General features: G+C 39.3%; 1 protein-coding gene across 1 annotated transcript; it reads left to right on the forward strand.

Annotated features, from left to right (window-relative positions):
• The first annotated feature begins 5,561 nt into the window (after positions 1 to 5,561).
• Positions 5,562 to 18,655, forward strand: gnpda1 (glucosamine-6-phosphate deaminase 1). The gene is made up of 7 exons (XM_043703342.1): positions 5,562 to 5,858; positions 7,546 to 7,695; positions 9,430 to 9,531; positions 12,524 to 12,706; positions 13,383 to 13,567; positions 15,230 to 15,404; positions 17,224 to 18,655. Exons 2-7 carry the CDS (start codon positions 7,572 to 7,574, stop codon positions 17,307 to 17,309), a joined length of 855 nt encoding a protein of 284 aa, XP_043559277.1. The 5' UTR covers positions 5,562 to 5,858; positions 7,546 to 7,571; the 3' UTR covers positions 17,310 to 18,655.
• Positions 18,656 to 19,539: the final 884 nt, after the last annotated feature.

Here is a 19,539-nt window from a genome sequence, read left to right on the forward strand (position 1 = left end):
GGCCTAATCAGAGCTTTATAAAGTCTCAGTAGCACAACTGTGCTTTTATATTCCAACCCTCTTGAGATAATTGACAACATTGCATTCGCTTTCTTAATCACGGACTCAACTTGCATGTTTACCTTTAGAGAATCCTCAACTAGCACTTCCAGATCCCTCTGTACTTTGGCTTTACGAATTTTCTCACCGTTTAGAAAGTAGTCCATGCTTGTATTCTTTTTTCCAAAGTGCAAGACCTTTACTCACATTGAATTCCATCAGCCATTTCCTGGACCACTCTTCCAAACTGTCTAGATCCTTCTGCAGCCTCCCCACTTCCTCAGTCCTACCTGCCTGTCCACCTAACTTTGTATCATCAGCAAACATCGCTAGAATGCCCCCAGTCTCTTCGTCCAGATCATTAAGCTTGTCTTTGCATCAACGGCAAATTTGGATATATAGCTATTTAATCAGTTTTCTGAATTGTTTTAAACGATATGGTGAAGAATTGAGACTCCACAAAGAACCTTGCAGGACATTGACAGCATCATGTGTGCTATGGAATATTAATCTATATTTTACTTGTCTTGTGTAATGTTTTGTTTATAAAAAGACAGAGGAAAAATATTGAGCTGCAAAGACACTGTTTTTAAAAGGTCACAGAAAACAACTAATCCACAAATTGCATAAGTTTCTTGAAGTGTCTGAAATCTAATTACCAAGGCACTTGTCTGGACAGGTTTTCAGCAGAACTTTACACCTACTACTGTTTAAACTTGCTTAAAACTCTAGAAACTAGACACTTCAGCTGCAGAAATTATTGAGAACAAAGGACATCTGCCGACATTCAGGGTGCAAAGAAGGTTCTGTGGACTGAGATGTGGTACTAAGATAAAGAGGAATTTCTTTCAGCAGAGGGTGGTAAATCTGTGGAACCCATTGCTAAAGGAGGCTGTGGAGGACAGGTCATTGAGTGTTTTTAAAGCAGAGCTAGATAGGGTTTTGATTGGTAAGGGGATCAAGAATTATGGGGAGAAGGCAGGAGAATGGGCTTGAGGAATATACCAACCATGATTGAATGGAGGAACAGACTTGATGGGCTGAATGGCCAAATTCTGCTTCTATTTCTTATGGTGGAGCCCTTTCTATTTTGATGGTATCCTTATAGTTTATACAATGGAGATTGAAGCTGCGTCACCACTGTGGGTTGTCTATGTTGTGTTCCAATACTCAGTCACATGATCAAAATACCACCTGGGAAAGACCAAAACTGTCACCTTGTCTGTCCCTAACATCAACAGGAGTCTGCAGAATGGAACAGAGATGTCAGCTTTCCCTGAAGAATATAATATTACCTTTCTTATCACTCTGCAGTTCTCAATTTCGAACCCAATCTCTGTTACATTTTGGAATACAGAAGAGATAGTGAATTTTAATCTAAAAAAAATTAAAATTCTGTAGCACCCAGCTTGCAAAAGGACAGATTATGGATTAAAAGAAACTTTCTCCAGAAAATCAACACATTTCCACCTCCTCTAGCCAATAACTTTATTTTTGCATGCTGGCCTGTGGTGTGTGGTATCTATTTTGAATTCCAAAGACCCATCTACCCTGATCTTTCAATTCTCCTGCCTAACAAGAATTTATCTACCTGCCTTAAAAATATTAAATGACTCTGCCTCTACTGACTTCTGAGGCATGGACTTCCAAAGTCATGCCACCCTCTGGGCACAAACACATTGCCTCATCTCTGCCCGAAAAGGGCAAATCCTCCATTACTTTTATGGTTTGCATTAATTTTGGTGGGTCCACATTTGGGTTCAATGTTAGTTTTATGTCTCCAAAATAATTATTCTACATGTCCATTCAGTCGTATTATGAATGAAAATAAGGAAGTTACTTCTTTTCAAAAGGCCTATGTTGCTGCTAACCAACTTTTCTTCCCTTAATATGATTGTACAAAATTACTTTGTTGATTTTGATTTGCCTTAAAGTTTTTTTTTCATTTCACTCTTTACCAAACAATTACTGTCTGTTCTGTCAGTGTTTTGTTGCTCTATGAATTTCTCCCAGTTCCCAGGATATGTGCCAAGTTTTGTTTTTTGGATTTTTTTTCTTTTTTTTAAAGTCATCTACCCTAACTTAAAAGTAAATGTAGTTATTGGGTTGAGTTTTATCTGGGTTAATTGCTCCTTCTTAGTTTTGGTAGTCTTTCAAATCTGCTATTTGACAAATATTTGAGTATTATATTCATTAATCTGTGATGTATATATTCAAAGTACAGCAATAGATATAAAACTCTTAAATATAACATGACACTTTGCTCCTTATTCTTCAAGCTACCATAAATTTTTAAATGACAATAAAGCCAGTTGCTCTTTTATCCACTGTGAATTTTGTCTTCTAGAACATGCAGGAAAATTGCTTGGTGTGATGTGACCTTGCTTTCCTTGCCTGTGCTTTCTCCCTCTTAAGCAAGTACTGTATTGGCTGCTGACCATGTGAGGATATGTAGGATTAAGCTGTTACTTTACAATTCTATGATTAAATGTACCTTGATGTACCGTTATTGCTATGAACCACTAGGCCATCTAATCTACTACAGTATCAGTAAATTGTGGGTTATGCTCTCCTTTTTAAAGGGAAATATAACATGAAAGGTCAATATAATTGAGCAGTAGAATACTATTAGCAGCAATGATGGAGGTATGGAGGGTTTCAGATGGTATTGTGCTCCCCACCAATGTGGTGTTATTGATAAAAATGGCTTTGGAGGGCTGCCTCTGTGTTCGTCTTGGGATCATCTGTCCACCTGCCTCGGCTTTGCAACAATGCAGTCTCCAGCTTAGCATTTGAAGTATATAGTGTGGCATTCCCAACTCAATCCCCTTGCCACCATATCAGCCAAGTCTTGAATTTAATCCTTTCAGTCAGCTAACTGTAACATCACACTGATAGTCTACAGAATGGACTTGTTCATCTACAATGTGTAATGAGACACAAACGGGTTATAGAGTCATAGAGTTGTACAACACAGAAATAGACTCTCCAGTCTAACTTGAGAATGGTGACCAGATCCTAAATTAGTGTAGTCCCATTTGCCAGCATGTGGCCCATATCTGTCTAAACCCTTCCTGTTCATATACCCATCCAGATGACTTTTTAACATTGTAATTGTACCAGTCTCCACCACTTCCTCTGGCAGCTCATTCCATACACACACCACCCACTGTGTGGAAAAAGTTGCCCCTTAGGGATCTTTTAAATCTTTTCCCTCTCACACAAACCTATGCCTCCTAGTTTTGGACTCTTTCCCCCCCAAACCAGAGAAAAGACCTTGGCTATTCACCCTATCCATGCCCCTCATGATTTTATAAACCTCTATCAGGTCACTCTTCAACCTCCAACGCTCCATGGAAACAGCCCCAAACCATTCAGTCTCTTCCTGTAGCTCAAATCCTCCAACCCTGGCAACATCCTTGTAAATCTTTTCTGAACCTTTTCAAGTTTGACAACATCCTTTCTGTAGCAAGACAATCAGAATTGCATGCAGTATTCCAAAAGTAGCCTAATCAATGCCCTGTGCAGCCTCAACATGTCCTCGCACACTTCCTATACTCAATGCACTGACCAATAAAGGCAAGGATACCAAATGCCACCTTCATTATCCTGCTTCCCTGTGACTCCGCTTTCAAAGAACTGCAAACCTACACTCCAAGCACTCTTTGTTCAGCAACAGTCCCCAGAACATTGCTATTAAGTGTGTAAGTCCTGCCCTGATTTGCCTTTCCAAAATGCAGCACCTTACATTTGTCTAAATTAAACTCCATCTGCTAGTCAAAGAGTATGGTGCTGAAAAGCACAGCCAGTCAGGCAGCATCGAGGAGCAGTAGAATCAACAATTCAAGCATAAGTTCTTCGTTAGGAGCTTATGCTCGAAATGTCGATTCTCCTGCTCCTCGGATGCTGCCAAACCGGCTGTGCTTTTTCAGCACCTGCAGTCCTCACTTTCTCCATCTTCTAGTCCTCAGCCTGTTGGCCTATAATTCTATCAGTTTTAAAATAGTCATAGAAAAGGAAAGACTAGATCTAAAATTCAAGTTCTAAATTGCAAAAAGGCCAATTTTTACATTAGTAGGTAAGAACTTCCAAAAGTTGATTGGGGGCAGATGTTCGCAGGTAAAGGGATGGCTGGAAAATGGGAAGCCTTCAGAAATGAGATAACGAGAGTCTAGAGACAATGTGTTCCTGTAAGGTTGAAGGGCACGGCAGGTAGATGTAAGGAATGCTGGATGACTAGACAGACTAGGTTTTGGTCAAGAATAAGAAGGAAGCATAGGTCAGGTATAGATAGCAGAGATCGAGAGAATCCCGAGAAGAATATAAAGGCAGTAGGAGTATACTTAACAGAGAAATCAGGAGGGCATAAAGGGGACATGAGGTAGCTTTGACAATTAGGGTTAAGGAAAATCCAAAAGGATTCTACAAATACATCAAGGACGAAAGGGTAGCTAGTGAGAGGGTAGGGCCCCTTAAAGATCAGCAAGGCTGCCTATGTCTGGAACTGCAGGAGATGGGGAGATACTATTTTGCATCAGTATTTACTGTGGAGGAGGTTATGAAAGATAGAGAATGTGGGGAAATAAATAGCAACATCTTGAAAAATGTCCATATTACAGAGGAGGAGGGACTGGATTTCTTAAAATGCATGAAGGTGATAGATCCCTGGGACCTGATCAGGTATACCCAAGAGCTCTGTGGGAAGCTAGGGAACTCATTACTGGGCCCCTTGCTGAGATATTTGTATCATTGATTGCCACAGATGAAGTGCTGGTAGACTGGAAGTTGGTTTAAAATTTTGCACTTCTTTAAAGAGAAAATTAACCTTATTTCTAAAAAGGGCTATGCATCCAATATTGACAGCTCCTTGTTCAGCATATTTCGTTTTAAGAAAAGTAAATTAGGTCAATGTTTTAGTGCATCTTTACTAAGCTTTAATTTTTTTTTAATGTCCTGGGTTCAAACTCGACTCAAGTGCTGAGTTACCTTTTGTTTAATTCATTAATGGGTTGATGGCATTACTGGCTATGCCAGCATCTATTGCCCATCCCTAATTATCTAGAGGGCAGTGAAAAGTCAACCACTTTGCTGTGAGTATGGAGTCACATGTAGGCGAGACCAGGTAAGGATCATTGTTTCCTTCCCGAAAGGGCATTGAACCAGATGGGTTTTTCTCTACAATCAACAATGGATTTGTGGTCCTCATTAGATTCTTAATCCCAGATTTTCCCTTCATTGAATTTGAATTCCAACATCTGCTGTGGTGTGATTTCAACCTGGGATCTCAGAACATTATCTGGGTCTCTGGATTAACAGTAGGTTATCGCCTTCCCTCATCTGCTTCTGACTGGGATGCTACAGGCTTCCAAAGATGAAGGAAGGACACTGATTACACTCCACAGATGCTGCCAAACCTGCTGAACTTTTCCAGCAATTTCGGTTTTGGAATCTGTACTACTAGTTGAAGTACTTTGGATTATAGTGTAAATTCCAGGCATATTTGGGAGTCAAACAATAAGACGAATTGCAAATTCAAAGTTCAATGTATTCCACAATGAGATAATTAAAGTTTAATAACTAATATATGTTTACGCAAGATACAAACGTTGATAAGCGTTCAATTGCAATATTCTGAGTTAATTCAGTGCGCGGAGGCTTGTGTCAAACTTCAAAAAAACCGACAAAGGATTTGATTTCCCTCTTTTTTTTCTCTTCCGATCATCTGACCGGCAACAAAATCATATGACAGTGTTCTCTTTGCGCTGGGATAAAGAAAAGGAAACACAGAAAACGGGATTCCTGTTTAATGAAAAAAAAAGGTAAGATGCTGGCGTTTGCTGGTGATGTTATTATAAAATGCAATCTATGTAAATGTGAGTCTAGGCTAGGAGGTAGTGTCTGGCTGAATAACAGTTACTGGAAATCGTAAGGGAATAGCGGGTGCCTGGTCCTTTAATCTGTTACAGTGTCTCCTGTAATGCAGAAAATTGTTACAACCCCCTTAAGACCCACGATTAGACCAGCCTTCATTGCTAGATTGATTTGTCTTGCGTTAGTTCGGCTCGTTGTGGCAACAAGCTTATTTATCATACAGCAGCGTTCATTTTTTTGGAAAAAGTAATAAATTATGTACAGTTTGTATTGTAAAATGGGATTTCTCTGTGGCGACTGCTTTAATATTTCCTTGCGCCTGTCATTTAAATAGTTAGAAATGCAATTTTGTGTTACTACCCGGCAGTAATTTGATTTTAACAATAAGTTGAAAATGTTATAAGGGGTGAGGTGTAAAAAGGGTTAACTTTTCCGTTCCCCACTTTATTTCCTTTGCCTTCAGGATAGTTGACCATGTTTTGAACTCCGACAAATTGTGCAACTTCTACTTTTCCAAATGAGGCATTTCTTGCATTCTACACGCAAAACAGAATTGTCATCTCAGGCTTGCTTTAATTGGACACCGAAACTGTCGTCTCTGCAAAATAGCCTACTTGTTATTGCTGCGGGCAACTTGTTGAGTGACTTCAGCCAAACTGGCTTTTTATGTTAGTGATGTTCAAACTACCTCCTGCATTCACACCCTTGACTAAAACCGCAATGTGATGAGGCTACTCTAGTGGAGTTACAAAGCCTGGGCAAATGTGCAGGAGCAGCTCATTTCATCCAGAGCATCAAGAGCTGGTGTTTGTAGCCTGCATCTTACATTGTATCTTTACTGCACGAAAGGCGGGAAGCAAAAGGGGGGGGGGGGGGGGTAGCTGTGTAGCCACCTGCTAAGATTCCCCATTTCAGGGATTAGCTGGAACTGGGGAAATGTTCCCAAGCACAAGTAAGACTATTTTTAGAGGGTGTGGCCTTGTGAATGCACAGGTACAGATGATCCTATCGCAGAGACAAAAAAAAAGGAAAATACACCATCTGATCCGCAGAGAAGAACTTTAATGAGGCAATTTCCTTTCATTTTGTTTTTGTTGTTTACTGCTCCTCTGGATTTACCTCACACCCATTACACATGCCTCTGGCATGGCGAATCCTGTTCTCTAGAATGCCATTTCAAATGTATTATTATCGATAACTTTTTGCTTACTTCCATAGCGGGAACAGCTTTGTTTATTTATCGGCGGTTTTTTTTTTACTTGTTTAACAGCAGCTCTAAACAATTTTTAATCACTTTTTTTCAACCCAAAATTAATGTTCTTTTCCTATCAGCATTTAAACTACTTGTGTCTTTGTGTTTAACTTTTACTTCCAGTGCTCTCACAGGAAAGAACCATACAATGGAGAATAACTTTTAGTTTATGATGTCCATTTTTTAAAGGGGATATTTTCTGTAACATATTCGTGACAAATGATATTTCTGTTATTTATATATTTCAAAGGAAGTTTGCACTAGTCAATAAGTCAATGGGACATTTGGACCTGCTGTAGGACCTGGCCTTGCCCTGTGACCTCATTGAGGCTGTATTGCATTTTTAATGATTTAGTACAAAGTGCTGTGTTTTTCTTGTACAGTTTCCTTGAGTATATAAGAAACAACCATGAAGTTGATTATATTGGAAGATCGCATGCAAGTCAGTGAATGGGCTGCAAAATACATCAGGAATCGGATTGTTAAGTTCAACCCTGGTCCTGACAGATACTTCACCCTGGGTTTACCAACTGGTATGTAACAACAACAATAGTAAAAGATGTTTGATATGAACTGAGTTTGTACTGTTGGTTTTTTAGTCTGGTTGAATATTTCGGGGTAGAATTTACCATCCAAGTAGAAGTTCAGTAATACGCATTAACCTATTTGCAGGTCAGAAATGTCTTTTATTTGCAGTACTGCCAGTTTAGTATTGCATTATGGGTGGTTTTATGTGGTAAATGTTTCTTAAAACAGAAATGACCTGGTAGCTGAGTGGTCAGCTCCTTTGCCTCTTAGCACCAGGGACCAGTGTTCGATTCCACCCTTGGGGGACTGTTTATGTGGAATTTGCACATTTTCCCCATGTCTGCCCGGGTTTCATCTGGGTGCTCTAGTTTCCTCTCATGGTCAAAAGATGTGCAGATTAGGTGGATTGGCCATGGGAAACATGGGGTTACAGGGATGCTCTTTGGTGGGTCAATGTGGACTTAATGGGTTGAATGGCTTGCTTCCACACTGTACTGATTGTATGAAACACAAATTGTACAGGTCTCATCAATCTTGTTTGGCTTTGGTTGATTTCGGACTTCAAATATCTGCATATTCTGATGCTCTGTAACAGCCAGTCACTACAGAAAATTCAGACACGTGCAGTAATATTCTCTCCCTCTATGAAAATAAAATCACAAATAGTATTTCGGCTGAAGATGATAAATGGTCCACTGCATGGTCATCTTAATGAATGTAATAGCCCTGCTACTTGATTATTGCATTTTTCAGTTTTTTCTACTCTTCCCTATCACTCCAGCAACTGAAACTGCTGTATCTCCTGTAAATGGTTGGTGGGATTCTAACACAAGTGTAGGTGACTTGTTTACACAAAGCTGGGAGTAGGATACTGCCAGTCAGGGCCAAACACCTATTCAGACAACACATTTATTTGGACTGGTGATTCATTTTTTCAGATATTGACGTGGAGCAACTGAGTAATGTCGGTAGTCATTTATGTAAGAGAGTTAGTGCTGCAGATTAAGATGATTAAAAACTAAGACTGAGGTTGGGAACACATTTGCCACCAATTAATGGTCCCTATAGCTCATGTTCCTGAAGGTAATTTTCACATTTTTTTCTGAAAACCAGAACAGTCTTGTGCACAACATAATACAACTCTCAGCTTCCTCATTGGGCCCAAAAACATTTCTTTGAGACCGAACCATGGAGCAATTAGCACTGGTCGTTACGTTGTCACTTCACCTCCGTGGCTTTTCCAATAGCCTGCACTGATTGGCGAGGTAGCAGCAGCCACTGCAACATGGGGAACCCCTTGTCTGGGAGGCGTCAGAGGCACTGAAGTTACCTCCTGTCTAACTAGATAATTTACATCTAAAAATTGCACTTCAAGAGCAATGCAGCTTGGGTGTGGGTTTGGGACATCAAATGTATTCCGTTGTTGGGTTCCTGACTCCATGTTGAATTTCCAGCTCACCTGTCACTTACCTTTAACTAAACTCCCAAGTCGGTGAACTGGTGTTCTGTAAATAAACTTAATGATAAAAGATGATTGTATATGTAGTCAAAAGTACAGTTTGCATCAATATTCATTGCTATCACAGAGATATTCTTTCAAAACCAAACTGATTAAATGGCTGATCTGTGTTAGTAATCTAAGGGTTGGAGAGACTGTAAACATGGGTCATTGAATTTAGTCAGTTTAACTGCTTGCAGAATTCTTGTGCAGTAATTTTTTGAAAAATATCTTTCTGCAGGAGAAACGCCTTTGGGAAGCTATAAAAAACTAATAGAATATTATAAGAATGGGGATCTGTCATTCAGATATGTGAAGACATTTAACATGGATGAATATGTGGGTGAGTGTGGTGTAGTACAACTTTTATATGTTCAAAAAAAATCCTGACCCAGTGACTTGAGTCATGAATCTAAAAGTTATTCCCTGTTATTTTCTGTAATGCGGTGGACCACATGCTGTTTTTGAGCCAGAGACTCTGGGTTCAAGTTTCACTCCAAAATTTGATGGCCAAGAGAGATATACTCATAATGTTGCCAATCATCTTGTAAATCTTTCCAACATACACCAATGCCAAAGAACAATAGCAGGAGAGATTCTGTTCCGCCTTGTGATGCAAAAGGAATTGGATCCATCACATACATAGTCTCAGGCTTAAACATGAATGTAAAAGTGCATATTGCCACAGCAGTTCTGACTCCTTAGTTGTCTGCTGCTCAGTTGTTGGGTGAGGCATGTGGATCAGATTAGGGTTCAATTCCCATTTTGGCTGCGATGGAGTTTTCATCAGTGGTGACTTGCCATACCTTCAGAGAAGTTCATGGTAATGTTTGGTGCATCTATCTCTGGGTAGAGATCTCAAGAAAGAGTTTCTGTCATATGTTGGTAAGGCACTGGGGCTGGATGAGCTACTTTAAAGGAAATGAGATGGAAATTGGAGAGTACTGGCCATAATTTTCCAGCCTTTGTGGACATGGGTGGTACCATAGGACTGGAGAATTTCAAATTTTTGATCAAATAAAGAATGTAAATAGAAGCCCAGCAACTACAGATCTGTCAATTTTAATTTAACTGTGGGGAAGCTCAAGGAAATAATAACTCAGGTCAAAATTAATAGTTTCTGAGGAAAATATGGGTTAATTAAAGCAAGCCAACATGGATTTGTTGAGAGAAAATTGTGTTTAACTAACTTGTTGAGTTGTTTTTTGAAGTATTAACAGAGTAGGATGGTGAGGGTAATGCTGTTGATGTAGTGTATTCAATTACTAAGAGACCTTTGATACATTTTACACAACACACACCTGACCAAAATATAGCTCATGGAATAAAAGAGACAGTAGTAAGGTTGATGTAAAATTAGCTGTGTGACAGGAGCCAGTTGTGTTTTGTTTTTTGGCTATGTTTTGTACCGGAGGCAGGTTTATTTTTGTGTTCTCCATGGCTCAGAGTTGGAACCCTTACTGTTTCTACTGTGCAGTCGGTTCTGATATGACGTGATAGTTCCGTTCCCACGTGACCCCACGTTATAAGAAAATAGTGTAATAGCAGCACCATTTAAATTAATAGGGCCGAAATTGTGTTACACCCAATACAGGTAAGCAAAGTTCATGTTCTACAAAAATGGTCTAAATTCTTCAATCACATTACAGCCAATTTGTGTTGAAGAAATGCATGTTAATCATTGACCTAGACATTGGTGTACAGGGCACAATTTCAATATTTATAGATTATACAAAACTTGGAAGCATTCTGAACTGTAAGGAGTATAGTATAGGACTTCAAAATAATGTAGATGAGTTGGTGGAATGGGTAGGCAAGTAGCAGATGAAATTGGAAGTGGTAGAGAAGTATGAAGTGTTTAATTTTTATAGGAAGAACATGGAGATATAACATAAGGAGCACAACTGTGAAGAGTGTACAGGAATCTGGTTGTATAATTATGGAGGTCATTGAGACGTTGAGAGTGTTGCTTATAAAGCACGGAGTGTCATTGGTTTTACCAATAGAGGCATATTGTACAAGAGTTAGGAAGTATGTTAAACTTAAATTGGTTCAGTTTTAACAGGAATATTGCAAGCAGTTCTATGCTGCACTTTATGAATGATGTCAAGGTATTAGAGAGTGTGGGGAAAAAATAGACTAGAATAGTTCCATGCATGGGGGATCTTCAGTTACCTAGATAGAATTGGAGAAATTGACACTGTTTTCCTTGGAGAATGTTAATAGGAGATTTGAAAAAGCTATTCAAAATTGAGGGGTCTGGACAGAGTGAATAGAGAAAAAACTAATCCTACTGCTAGAAGAATCAAGAATGAAAGGGCTCTGATCTAAGGCAATTATCAAAAGAAAAACGGAGACATGAGGAGAAACTTTCTTCCATGCAATGGGTTGTTAGGATTTGGAATATGCTGCTTTAATGAGTGGTGGAGACATTTACATGGAAAATTGGTTTCAAGTAAAATGCTCACTTGGAGAGCCAGCACAGATATGATGGGCTGAATGACTTTCATCTCTGCTGTAACAATTTTCTGATTCCAATTTGCCTGCCTGCATTTGTGCATACTTACCCCTGGATGTATTTCAAACATGAAATAATGTTATCATCCAAATCTAAATTATGCGCCAAACCTAATTCGAGACTGACATGAGGTGGATGGAGAGTGTGAAGTTATTTTTTTCTGTGTGATGCCAGATATGAGCTGAGTTGTCCATACGTAGTGCCACAGAATATAGGCTGTGCTGGTATAATGCACATTTTGTTAACCTGCATTCGCTGTAACACGATTGATTAATTGGGAACGCTGCTCCTAAAGTACAAGCTTTTAAAACATGTGTTGACTGCAACACAACTACAGTGCCAACACTTTTAAGCGCTGTTTCTAAAGCGCGATTTTTCTATATCACAGGGTTGCACAGGAACACAACCATCCTGTTATAGAAGAACTGACTGTACTGGAGTATGGCTCAGTCCCATCTTTGCTACATGCTTCACTTTAACAAAATACTAAGCAGGGGCCATACAATGAACATTAAAATGTGTCCCCAAATTACGTTTGAACAGCTTATTAAGGCTGACTAGCAGCATCGCTGTAACGAATAGCTTCAAACGACTTCATTGTTGGACGGATACATTCTCTTGGTCAAGAATTTGGTTGGCCTTGGTCCTGAAGTTAGTTTTGAGATGTTATGAAGCTCCAAGACTTCCTGTAATGTTTACTTACTTTCTTTTGAAATATAGGTGACAGGTCATAAGTGTTAGAATTTGGTGCTAGTGCATTTAATTGTTGCTTATAATTAGTGACTGCATAATACAGTTTATTGCATTTCCTTTGCAGGTCTTGCACGGGACCATCCTCAGAGCTATCATTCGTTCATGTGGAACAATTTCTTTAAGCATGTTGACATCTTGGCTGAAAATACACACATTCTAGATGGAAATGCTCCTGACTTGGAAGCAGAATGCGATGCTTTTGAGGAGAAAATTAAAGCAGCAGGAGGAATTGAGCTTTTTGTTGGTGGTACTGTTCAGTGATTTGGACAAATAATATCCTCTTCCTGAAGCTGGTGCATCATTAATAATAGCTGTAACTGTAATCTGTTGTTATATTATGTTTTATAGTTGCTGTGGAGATGTTCTTATCATTGTCAAAGAGACCGTGCCTCATTTAGGAAATTAAGTGATTTTTTTCCCTTAGGGGTTCCATCAGCATTAGTTGGATGCATCTTCATGTTGGTTCAATACAGGTTGTTCTGCTATAATGTGCGTTTTGTCAGCACAAGTTGGCTACAACACAATTGACGAATTGTGAACGTTATTTTGATAATGTAAACTTTCTCCTGAAAGGATATAGCAATTTTCCAGTAGCGTTCTTCTACAGCACGATTTTCTATAGTGGCTTTCCATAGTGTGATTTTTCTATAGTGTGAGTTTGCAGAGGAACACAACTATTGCATTATAGCAGAACAATCAGTAATATGTTTTAATGCCAGCATAGATCTGTTTTGACTGGAGCTGTGTGATATTGCTACACCTTTCATCTTGTGACTACTCTTTGGAGAGAAGCAGTTTTAACTAATTTAATGTTATCCCAAATCCCTGGTTTCCGGAGTGACCTTGGGTGACGTTTCCAGTAAGCTCTGTCAAAACTTTGTTATTACATTTTGGTTCACACTTTTTTCTTTGACTTTGAATAGGCATTGGTCCAGATGGTCACATTGCTTTTAATGAACCGGGCTCTAGCTTGGTGTCACGAACAAGAGTGAAGACATTGGCTATGGACACAATATTGGCCAATGCTCGATTCTTTGATGGAGATCTGTCTAAAGTTCCAACGATGGCGCTGACTGTTGGAGTGGGGACGGTAATGGATGCTAGAGAGGTAAAGAAATAGCAGGCAACTGCATGGTTCCTGTTATAGGTCCTGAAAGCAGGCTATTGGAAAAAATGTATTGATGTATACAAAATTGCCTGCAGGATTTTGTACTTTTTTGAGAATTTTTTTTTAGATTAGATTACTTACAGTGTGGAAATAGGCCCTTCGGCCCAACAAGTCCACACCGACCCGCCGAAGCGCAACCCACCCAGACCCATTCCCCTACCTTTACCCCTTCACCTAACATTACGGGCAATTTTAGCCTGGCCAATTCACCTAACCTGCACATTTTTGGATTGTGGGAGGAAACCAGAGCACCCGGAGTAAACCCATGCAGACATGGCGAGAATGTGCAAATTCCACACAGAGAGTTGCCTGAGGCGGGAATTGGTGCTGTTTCTCATTTTCTAGCCTTGTTTCCTTCTGAATAACATTAATCAACTGGTGTTGCAGTTTTGCAGATCTGTAAATGCAGAACTGCATTTGATTTGTTGAATCATTTTTAATAATTTAAGCATATATTTTATTTCCATTTGGAAATGTTATTGACTCTGCCTTCATCACCATTTGATGCATATCAACTCGCTGCATTTATTATTTTAAAAAGTCTTCATCTTACCTCTGATTTGTTTGCTGCCTGCATAGATTTTACACAAAAGAAATGTTTATTTGAGGTTAACATGTGACTTTTTAAAAACTTGATAGCCATTGGTCTAGAAAATCGCACAGTGACATGTGTGCAAGTGGTAGAAAAAAAAAGTCCTGTTAATCTGCACTGTATTGAATTCTGATGCAGAATTGTTGTCCTGCACAATTTCTATAGCTCTCCTCCAACCACAGACCCCCTTCTTTGTTTGCTCCTGTTCAAATCACTATAACAATTTTTGAAAGGTCATTGCTAGCTTTCTATAATTAAAGTTTGTGAGAAGATTTGTAGCTCAGGTGCTCGTTGTTGTGGTTCTGTTCGCCGAGCTGGGAATTTGTGTTGCAGACGTTTCGTCCCCTGTCTAGGTGACATCCTCAGTGCTTGGGAGCCTCCTGTGAAGCGCTTCTGTGATGTTTCCTCCGGCATTTATCGTGGGTTGTCTCTGCCGCTTCCAGTCGCTGTCCGGTGCAGTGGCCGGTATATTGGGTCCAGGTCGATGTGTTTGTTGATAGAATCTGTGGATGAGTGCCATGCCTCTAGGAATTCCCTAGCTATTTTCTGTTTGGCTTTCTTTTGTCCTATAATAGTAGTGTTGTCCCAGTCGAACTTACGTTGCTTGTCATCTGCGTGTGTGGCTACTAAGGATAGCTGGTTGTGTCGTTTCGTGGCTAGTTGTTGTTCATGGATACGGATCGTTAGCTGTCTTCCTGTTTGTCCTATATAGTGTTTTGTGCAGTCCTTGCATGGGATTTTGTATATTACGTTGGTTTTGCTCATGCTGGGTATTGGGTCCTTTGTCCTGGTGAGTTGTTGTCTGAGAGTGGCTGTTGGTTTGTGTGCTGTTATGAGTCCTAGTGGTCGTAGTAGTCTGGCTGTCAGTTCAGAAATGTTCTTGATGTATGGTAACGTGGCTAGTCCTTTGGGTTGTGGCATGTCCTCATTCCCTTGTCTATAATTAACGATATAGTCATTGTTATTTATGGCAGGTGCTTAGTGAGTTTTATTTTATTACTTTGCTATAGGTGATGATTCTTATCACAGGAGCGCATAAAGCTTTGGCTCTGTGTAAAGCTATAGAAGATGGTGTAAACCACATGTGGACTGTATCAGCTTTCCAGCAGCACCCCAAAACACTGTTTGTGTGTGATGAAGACGCCACCACGGAACTTCGTGTAAAAACAGTACAGTATTTTAAAGGTAATTGGTTCTTAAGAGAATTTCCAGCCATTGATAAAATTCGGGGGAAGATGTTAAACTATAATAACTTATAAAGGAACTAATCTCTACTACTTAACCCCTTATTAAGAGGCTTCAACCCCTTCTGTATCCACCCCATAACAATCACCACCAGTTCTGTATTCCACTGAGATATGGACACTCTGCCAGGTAAAGCCTCTTTTGCTGGCTGTGCAATTCTAAAAAAAACTCAAATTCTGTACCTCAAAGCTTCCACCTTTGCTACTTCCGCTTCCTTTTAGGGTGACCAAGCTTTCATTCACCTATCCTCATTTTAAAAACAAAATATTTTCACTGGCTAAGCCAATATTTATTGCCTATCTCTAATTGCTCTTAAAAGTTTGGTACTGAGCTGCCATCTTGAACCATGCAGCCTATGTGGTATACATACACTCACAGTGCTGTTAGAGAGGGAGTTCCAGGATTTTGACCCAATAGCAGTGAGTTAGTGGCAGTAAAGTTCCATCTCAGGCTAGTGTGTAGTTTTGAGAAGAACTTGCAGATGATTCTGTTCTCATGTATATGCATCCCTGTCTTTTTAAGTGAAATGTGCAGTCTAAGGATCCTTGGTGAGTTTTCGTAGTACATCTTTCAGATAATAAAGCATGGTGTCATTTTATGTATGTGGTAAAGGGAATGAACATATAAGTTATTATATGGGGTGTGGTAAAAATGTTTAAAATGTGATAATGTTTAGTATTTGAATCTTTAATGTAGATGATGATGGATTTTGGTTTCAGTTTTGTGAAGATGACTTGTTTAAAAAAAGGTTAGTCAGTTAGAAGTGTCATAAACACATTTCTAAGAAAGCATGTAATTCAGTTATTGATGGAATGTTTATATTGCTGATGACAGATAAAATAGACAGAGGTCACTAGTTTACTTTTGACTGTCACAAAATCCATCAGTCTTTGGGACATCTTGTTTCAGTGCTGATGTGATATTAGGTATGTAGCCGTAAGCAGACACCTTCCGTCAAGTTGCTGATGTTTGACAGTGAAGTATTGCAGCAAAAATTGCCTGGGTTGGATTTATTTTGGTGTGTGGAAAGGAGATTCCTGGGCAATATTCAATATTGCCAGGTAGGTGGCAGTGTTGTAACAATGCTGGAACAGCTTGGCTAGGAATACAGCTCGTTCTGGAGCATGTCTTCAGGACTATTGCTGGAATGTAGTTGGGACCGATATTCTTTAGAGTATGTAGTGTCTTCAACTATTTCTTGATATCATGTAGAGTGAATCCAATTGGCTGAAGTCTGGTGAAGACGGTCCTGAGGAGGAAGCCAAGAAGGATCATCCACATGGTACTTAATAGTTGAAGATGTTTTAAACTGCTTTAGCCTTGTCTTTTGCACTGAGGTGTTGGGCTCCCCCCACCTTCATTGAGGATGGCAATAACTGGGGAGTCTGCTCCTCCAGTAAGTTGTTTAATTGTTCATCACCATTCACAACTGGATGTCACAGAATTGCAGAGCTCAGATTGATCCATCGACTGGGATATTGTTTAGCTCAGTCCCTCGCATGCTGTATATGCTGGTTGACACACAAATAGTTGTGTGGTGTAGGTCCATGAGTTTGACACCTAATTTTTAGTATGCCTAATGGTTCTCCTGGCATTGAGGTTCACTGATTTCATTACGAATGCTTCTGTGAAATGCCTTGGAATTTTCTCTAAGACTAAAGGTGCTATATATATATTGTATAAATACAGCGTTGTCTGATTTTTAAAAAAAATTGCTGCTATATATATCTCTCTTGTTTTACTTTTATTCCTCTCCCAGGTTTATTGCACATTCACAATAAACTTGTAGATCCATTGTACAGTATGAAACAAACCAGTGGAGGGAAGTTGACAAGTACCCATTGAATGGAATGAGGACCATTTGAGCAGCAGGATTTCCCACATGAACCTTTTTTTCTGCAAGAGTATCTGAAGGAAACCTAGCCCAACTAGTTATGAATGCTTTCCTCCCCTTATACTTGTATTACCAAATGAATCATTTTGTTGTCTTTGTGGAGTGGGCAGAAAGGGAGATAATTTTATGTCATCTGAGACTATGAACTGAGAAATGAGCCAAGTTCATCTATACCCTGCTGCTTTGAGCGTAAGGATGTCATCAAAGACCTTGAGAGTGAGAATATTATTCCTGGATTACTCAAAAAAATTTATACTTCTGAAATGTTTTTTACATTGTGAAAACATGTAACTTCCAGTTCAGATCTGGCTGCTGTCCATTCAGTATAGGTTGAAATATTACTTTTAAGAAAAAAGGTAATTGGAAGTTTGGAAAAAAAACGGATTTATATTTGGGAAACCACTTAACAAGGATAAACCTGTGGCAATGGTTTGTTTTAATTTCAAAGTTTGCGCAGAAGTCATTTTGTTGTGCTAAATACAATCTTATGTTGGCTTGATTAGACTTTTTCTATTTCAATATAGAATATTCAATTTACTGTATTTGTAAACTTCCTCTGCATATTATTTCAGTAGCTTTCCCCTTCCTATTCAAAGTTATTGCATGCACCCGAGTTTACCCAGGCTTTTAAAATATCTTCTGATGAGTTGTAAATGGTGAGCTTAATGTATAGGATTGTAAAATACCAGTGTAGTCCATCTGGCTACTCTTGATGTTCGAAAATCCTAATATGCTACTTTTGTCATTTTTGGTTGCTGTTTCTGACACGTATCCATCTTATAGCATTGAAGAATACTATATTTCTTCTTCTCCTCCAGATATTGTTCCATATACAGGGATATTCACAAGTTTTTAATGTGAAATAATGGCAGTTAAATGGCCTATTAGGACTTCCCTCTTCTGAGTTTATTTTGGTGCTTACTTGCAGAGTGTTTCCTGTGTCTGCTTGTCCTAATATTTAAACAAAAAGTATCCACATGAAATGAAATGGAGAACCTTTTCTCGTTCACTCTGCTATTTTGCAGGCATTTAATTTTTGTTCCTAGGGTTTGACATACATTGAAGGGATTATGTTATATCATGTAAGTATTTTGAGCAGACTAATAGTCTGGCATTCTTGTTGCAGAGTTAGGTTTGTCAGTTCTTTGTTGTAAACAAATCTGGAAAGTTGACGAACTTGCAAACAAATCTGTAAGTCAAACTGATTTAAGGTATCCATTCAAAGCCATTTGCTGAATTCATTTTGTCAATTTACCTTTTGAAGAATAATAAAAATGTTTCCCTTTCAACTTGAAAATAGATCTGTTACTTTGCACTGTCATTTGCCCATTTTGACCTGATCCCTCCAAGAAGTGGCAATGTTATGGACCAGACCAAACCCCGTCAAAACATGTCAAGGAGACAGCCAAGACCCTAAATGTTTTTCTGGATGCTGTTCAGTTGATCAGCTAACAGTCTTGAGGCAAAACACATTTTATTCATACACTATAGTTAAAATGCAGACAAAAATACAAATAAAAGAATTGGCTGAAATGTAACTCTACCGAAATACTTAGGAAAAAAGCTTCTCATTTACTGTTCCAATATCATAACAGCCCATAAGCACACCCTTGGCAAAAGCAAAGTCAGTAAAATAGATTGTCTCACATGCAATTCTAGCAGCAGGAACAGAATCCCAGCTTTTAGCTGTGACAGAGAGGGAGAGAGATGTGGAAGCATTCACAACCACACACCTTTGACAACCAGTTCTTCATCTAGACACACGGAACAGCCATGGGGACCAAATTTGCACCCCAGTATGCCAACATTTTTATGCACAGGTTCGAACAAGACTTCTTCTCTATGCAGGATCTCCAACCAACATTATACACCAGGTACATTGACGACATTTTTTCCGCTGGACCCATGTCAAGGAGTCACTGATAAAACTACACAGTGACAGCAACAAGTTTCATCCCCCGATCAAATTCATTATGGACTACTCTCGACTGTATGTCTCATTCTTGGACACGTGCATCTCCATCAAGGATGGACACCTCAGAACCACACTCTACCGCAAACCCACAGACAACCTCACAATGCTACACTTCTCCAGCTTCCACCCAAAACATATTAAAACAGCCATCTCCTATGGACAAGCCCAACGTGTACACCGGATCTGCTCAGATGAGGAGGAGAGTG

The sequence above is a fragment of the Chiloscyllium plagiosum genome, chromosome 14, assembly GCF_004010195.1.
Source record: "Chiloscyllium plagiosum isolate BGI_BamShark_2017 chromosome 14, ASM401019v2, whole genome shotgun sequence".
Lineage (NCBI taxonomy): Eukaryota > Metazoa > Chordata > Chondrichthyes > Orectolobiformes > Hemiscylliidae > Chiloscyllium > Chiloscyllium plagiosum.

Bases quoted from the DNA above. Each gene is read 5' to 3' on its own strand.
- gnpda1 (XM_043703342.1), top strand. From the start codon at position 7,572: ATGAAGTTGATTATATTGGAAGATCGCATGCAAGTCAGTGAATGGGCT. The intron at 7,696-9,429 runs GTATGTAACAAC...ATCTTTCTGCAG, and splicing joins CACCCTGGGTTTACCAACTG to GAGAAACGCCTTTGGGAAGC. The intron at 12,707-13,382 runs GTACTGTTCAGT...GACTTTGAATAG, and splicing joins AATTGAGCTTTTTGTTGGTG to GCATTGGTCCAGATGGTCAC.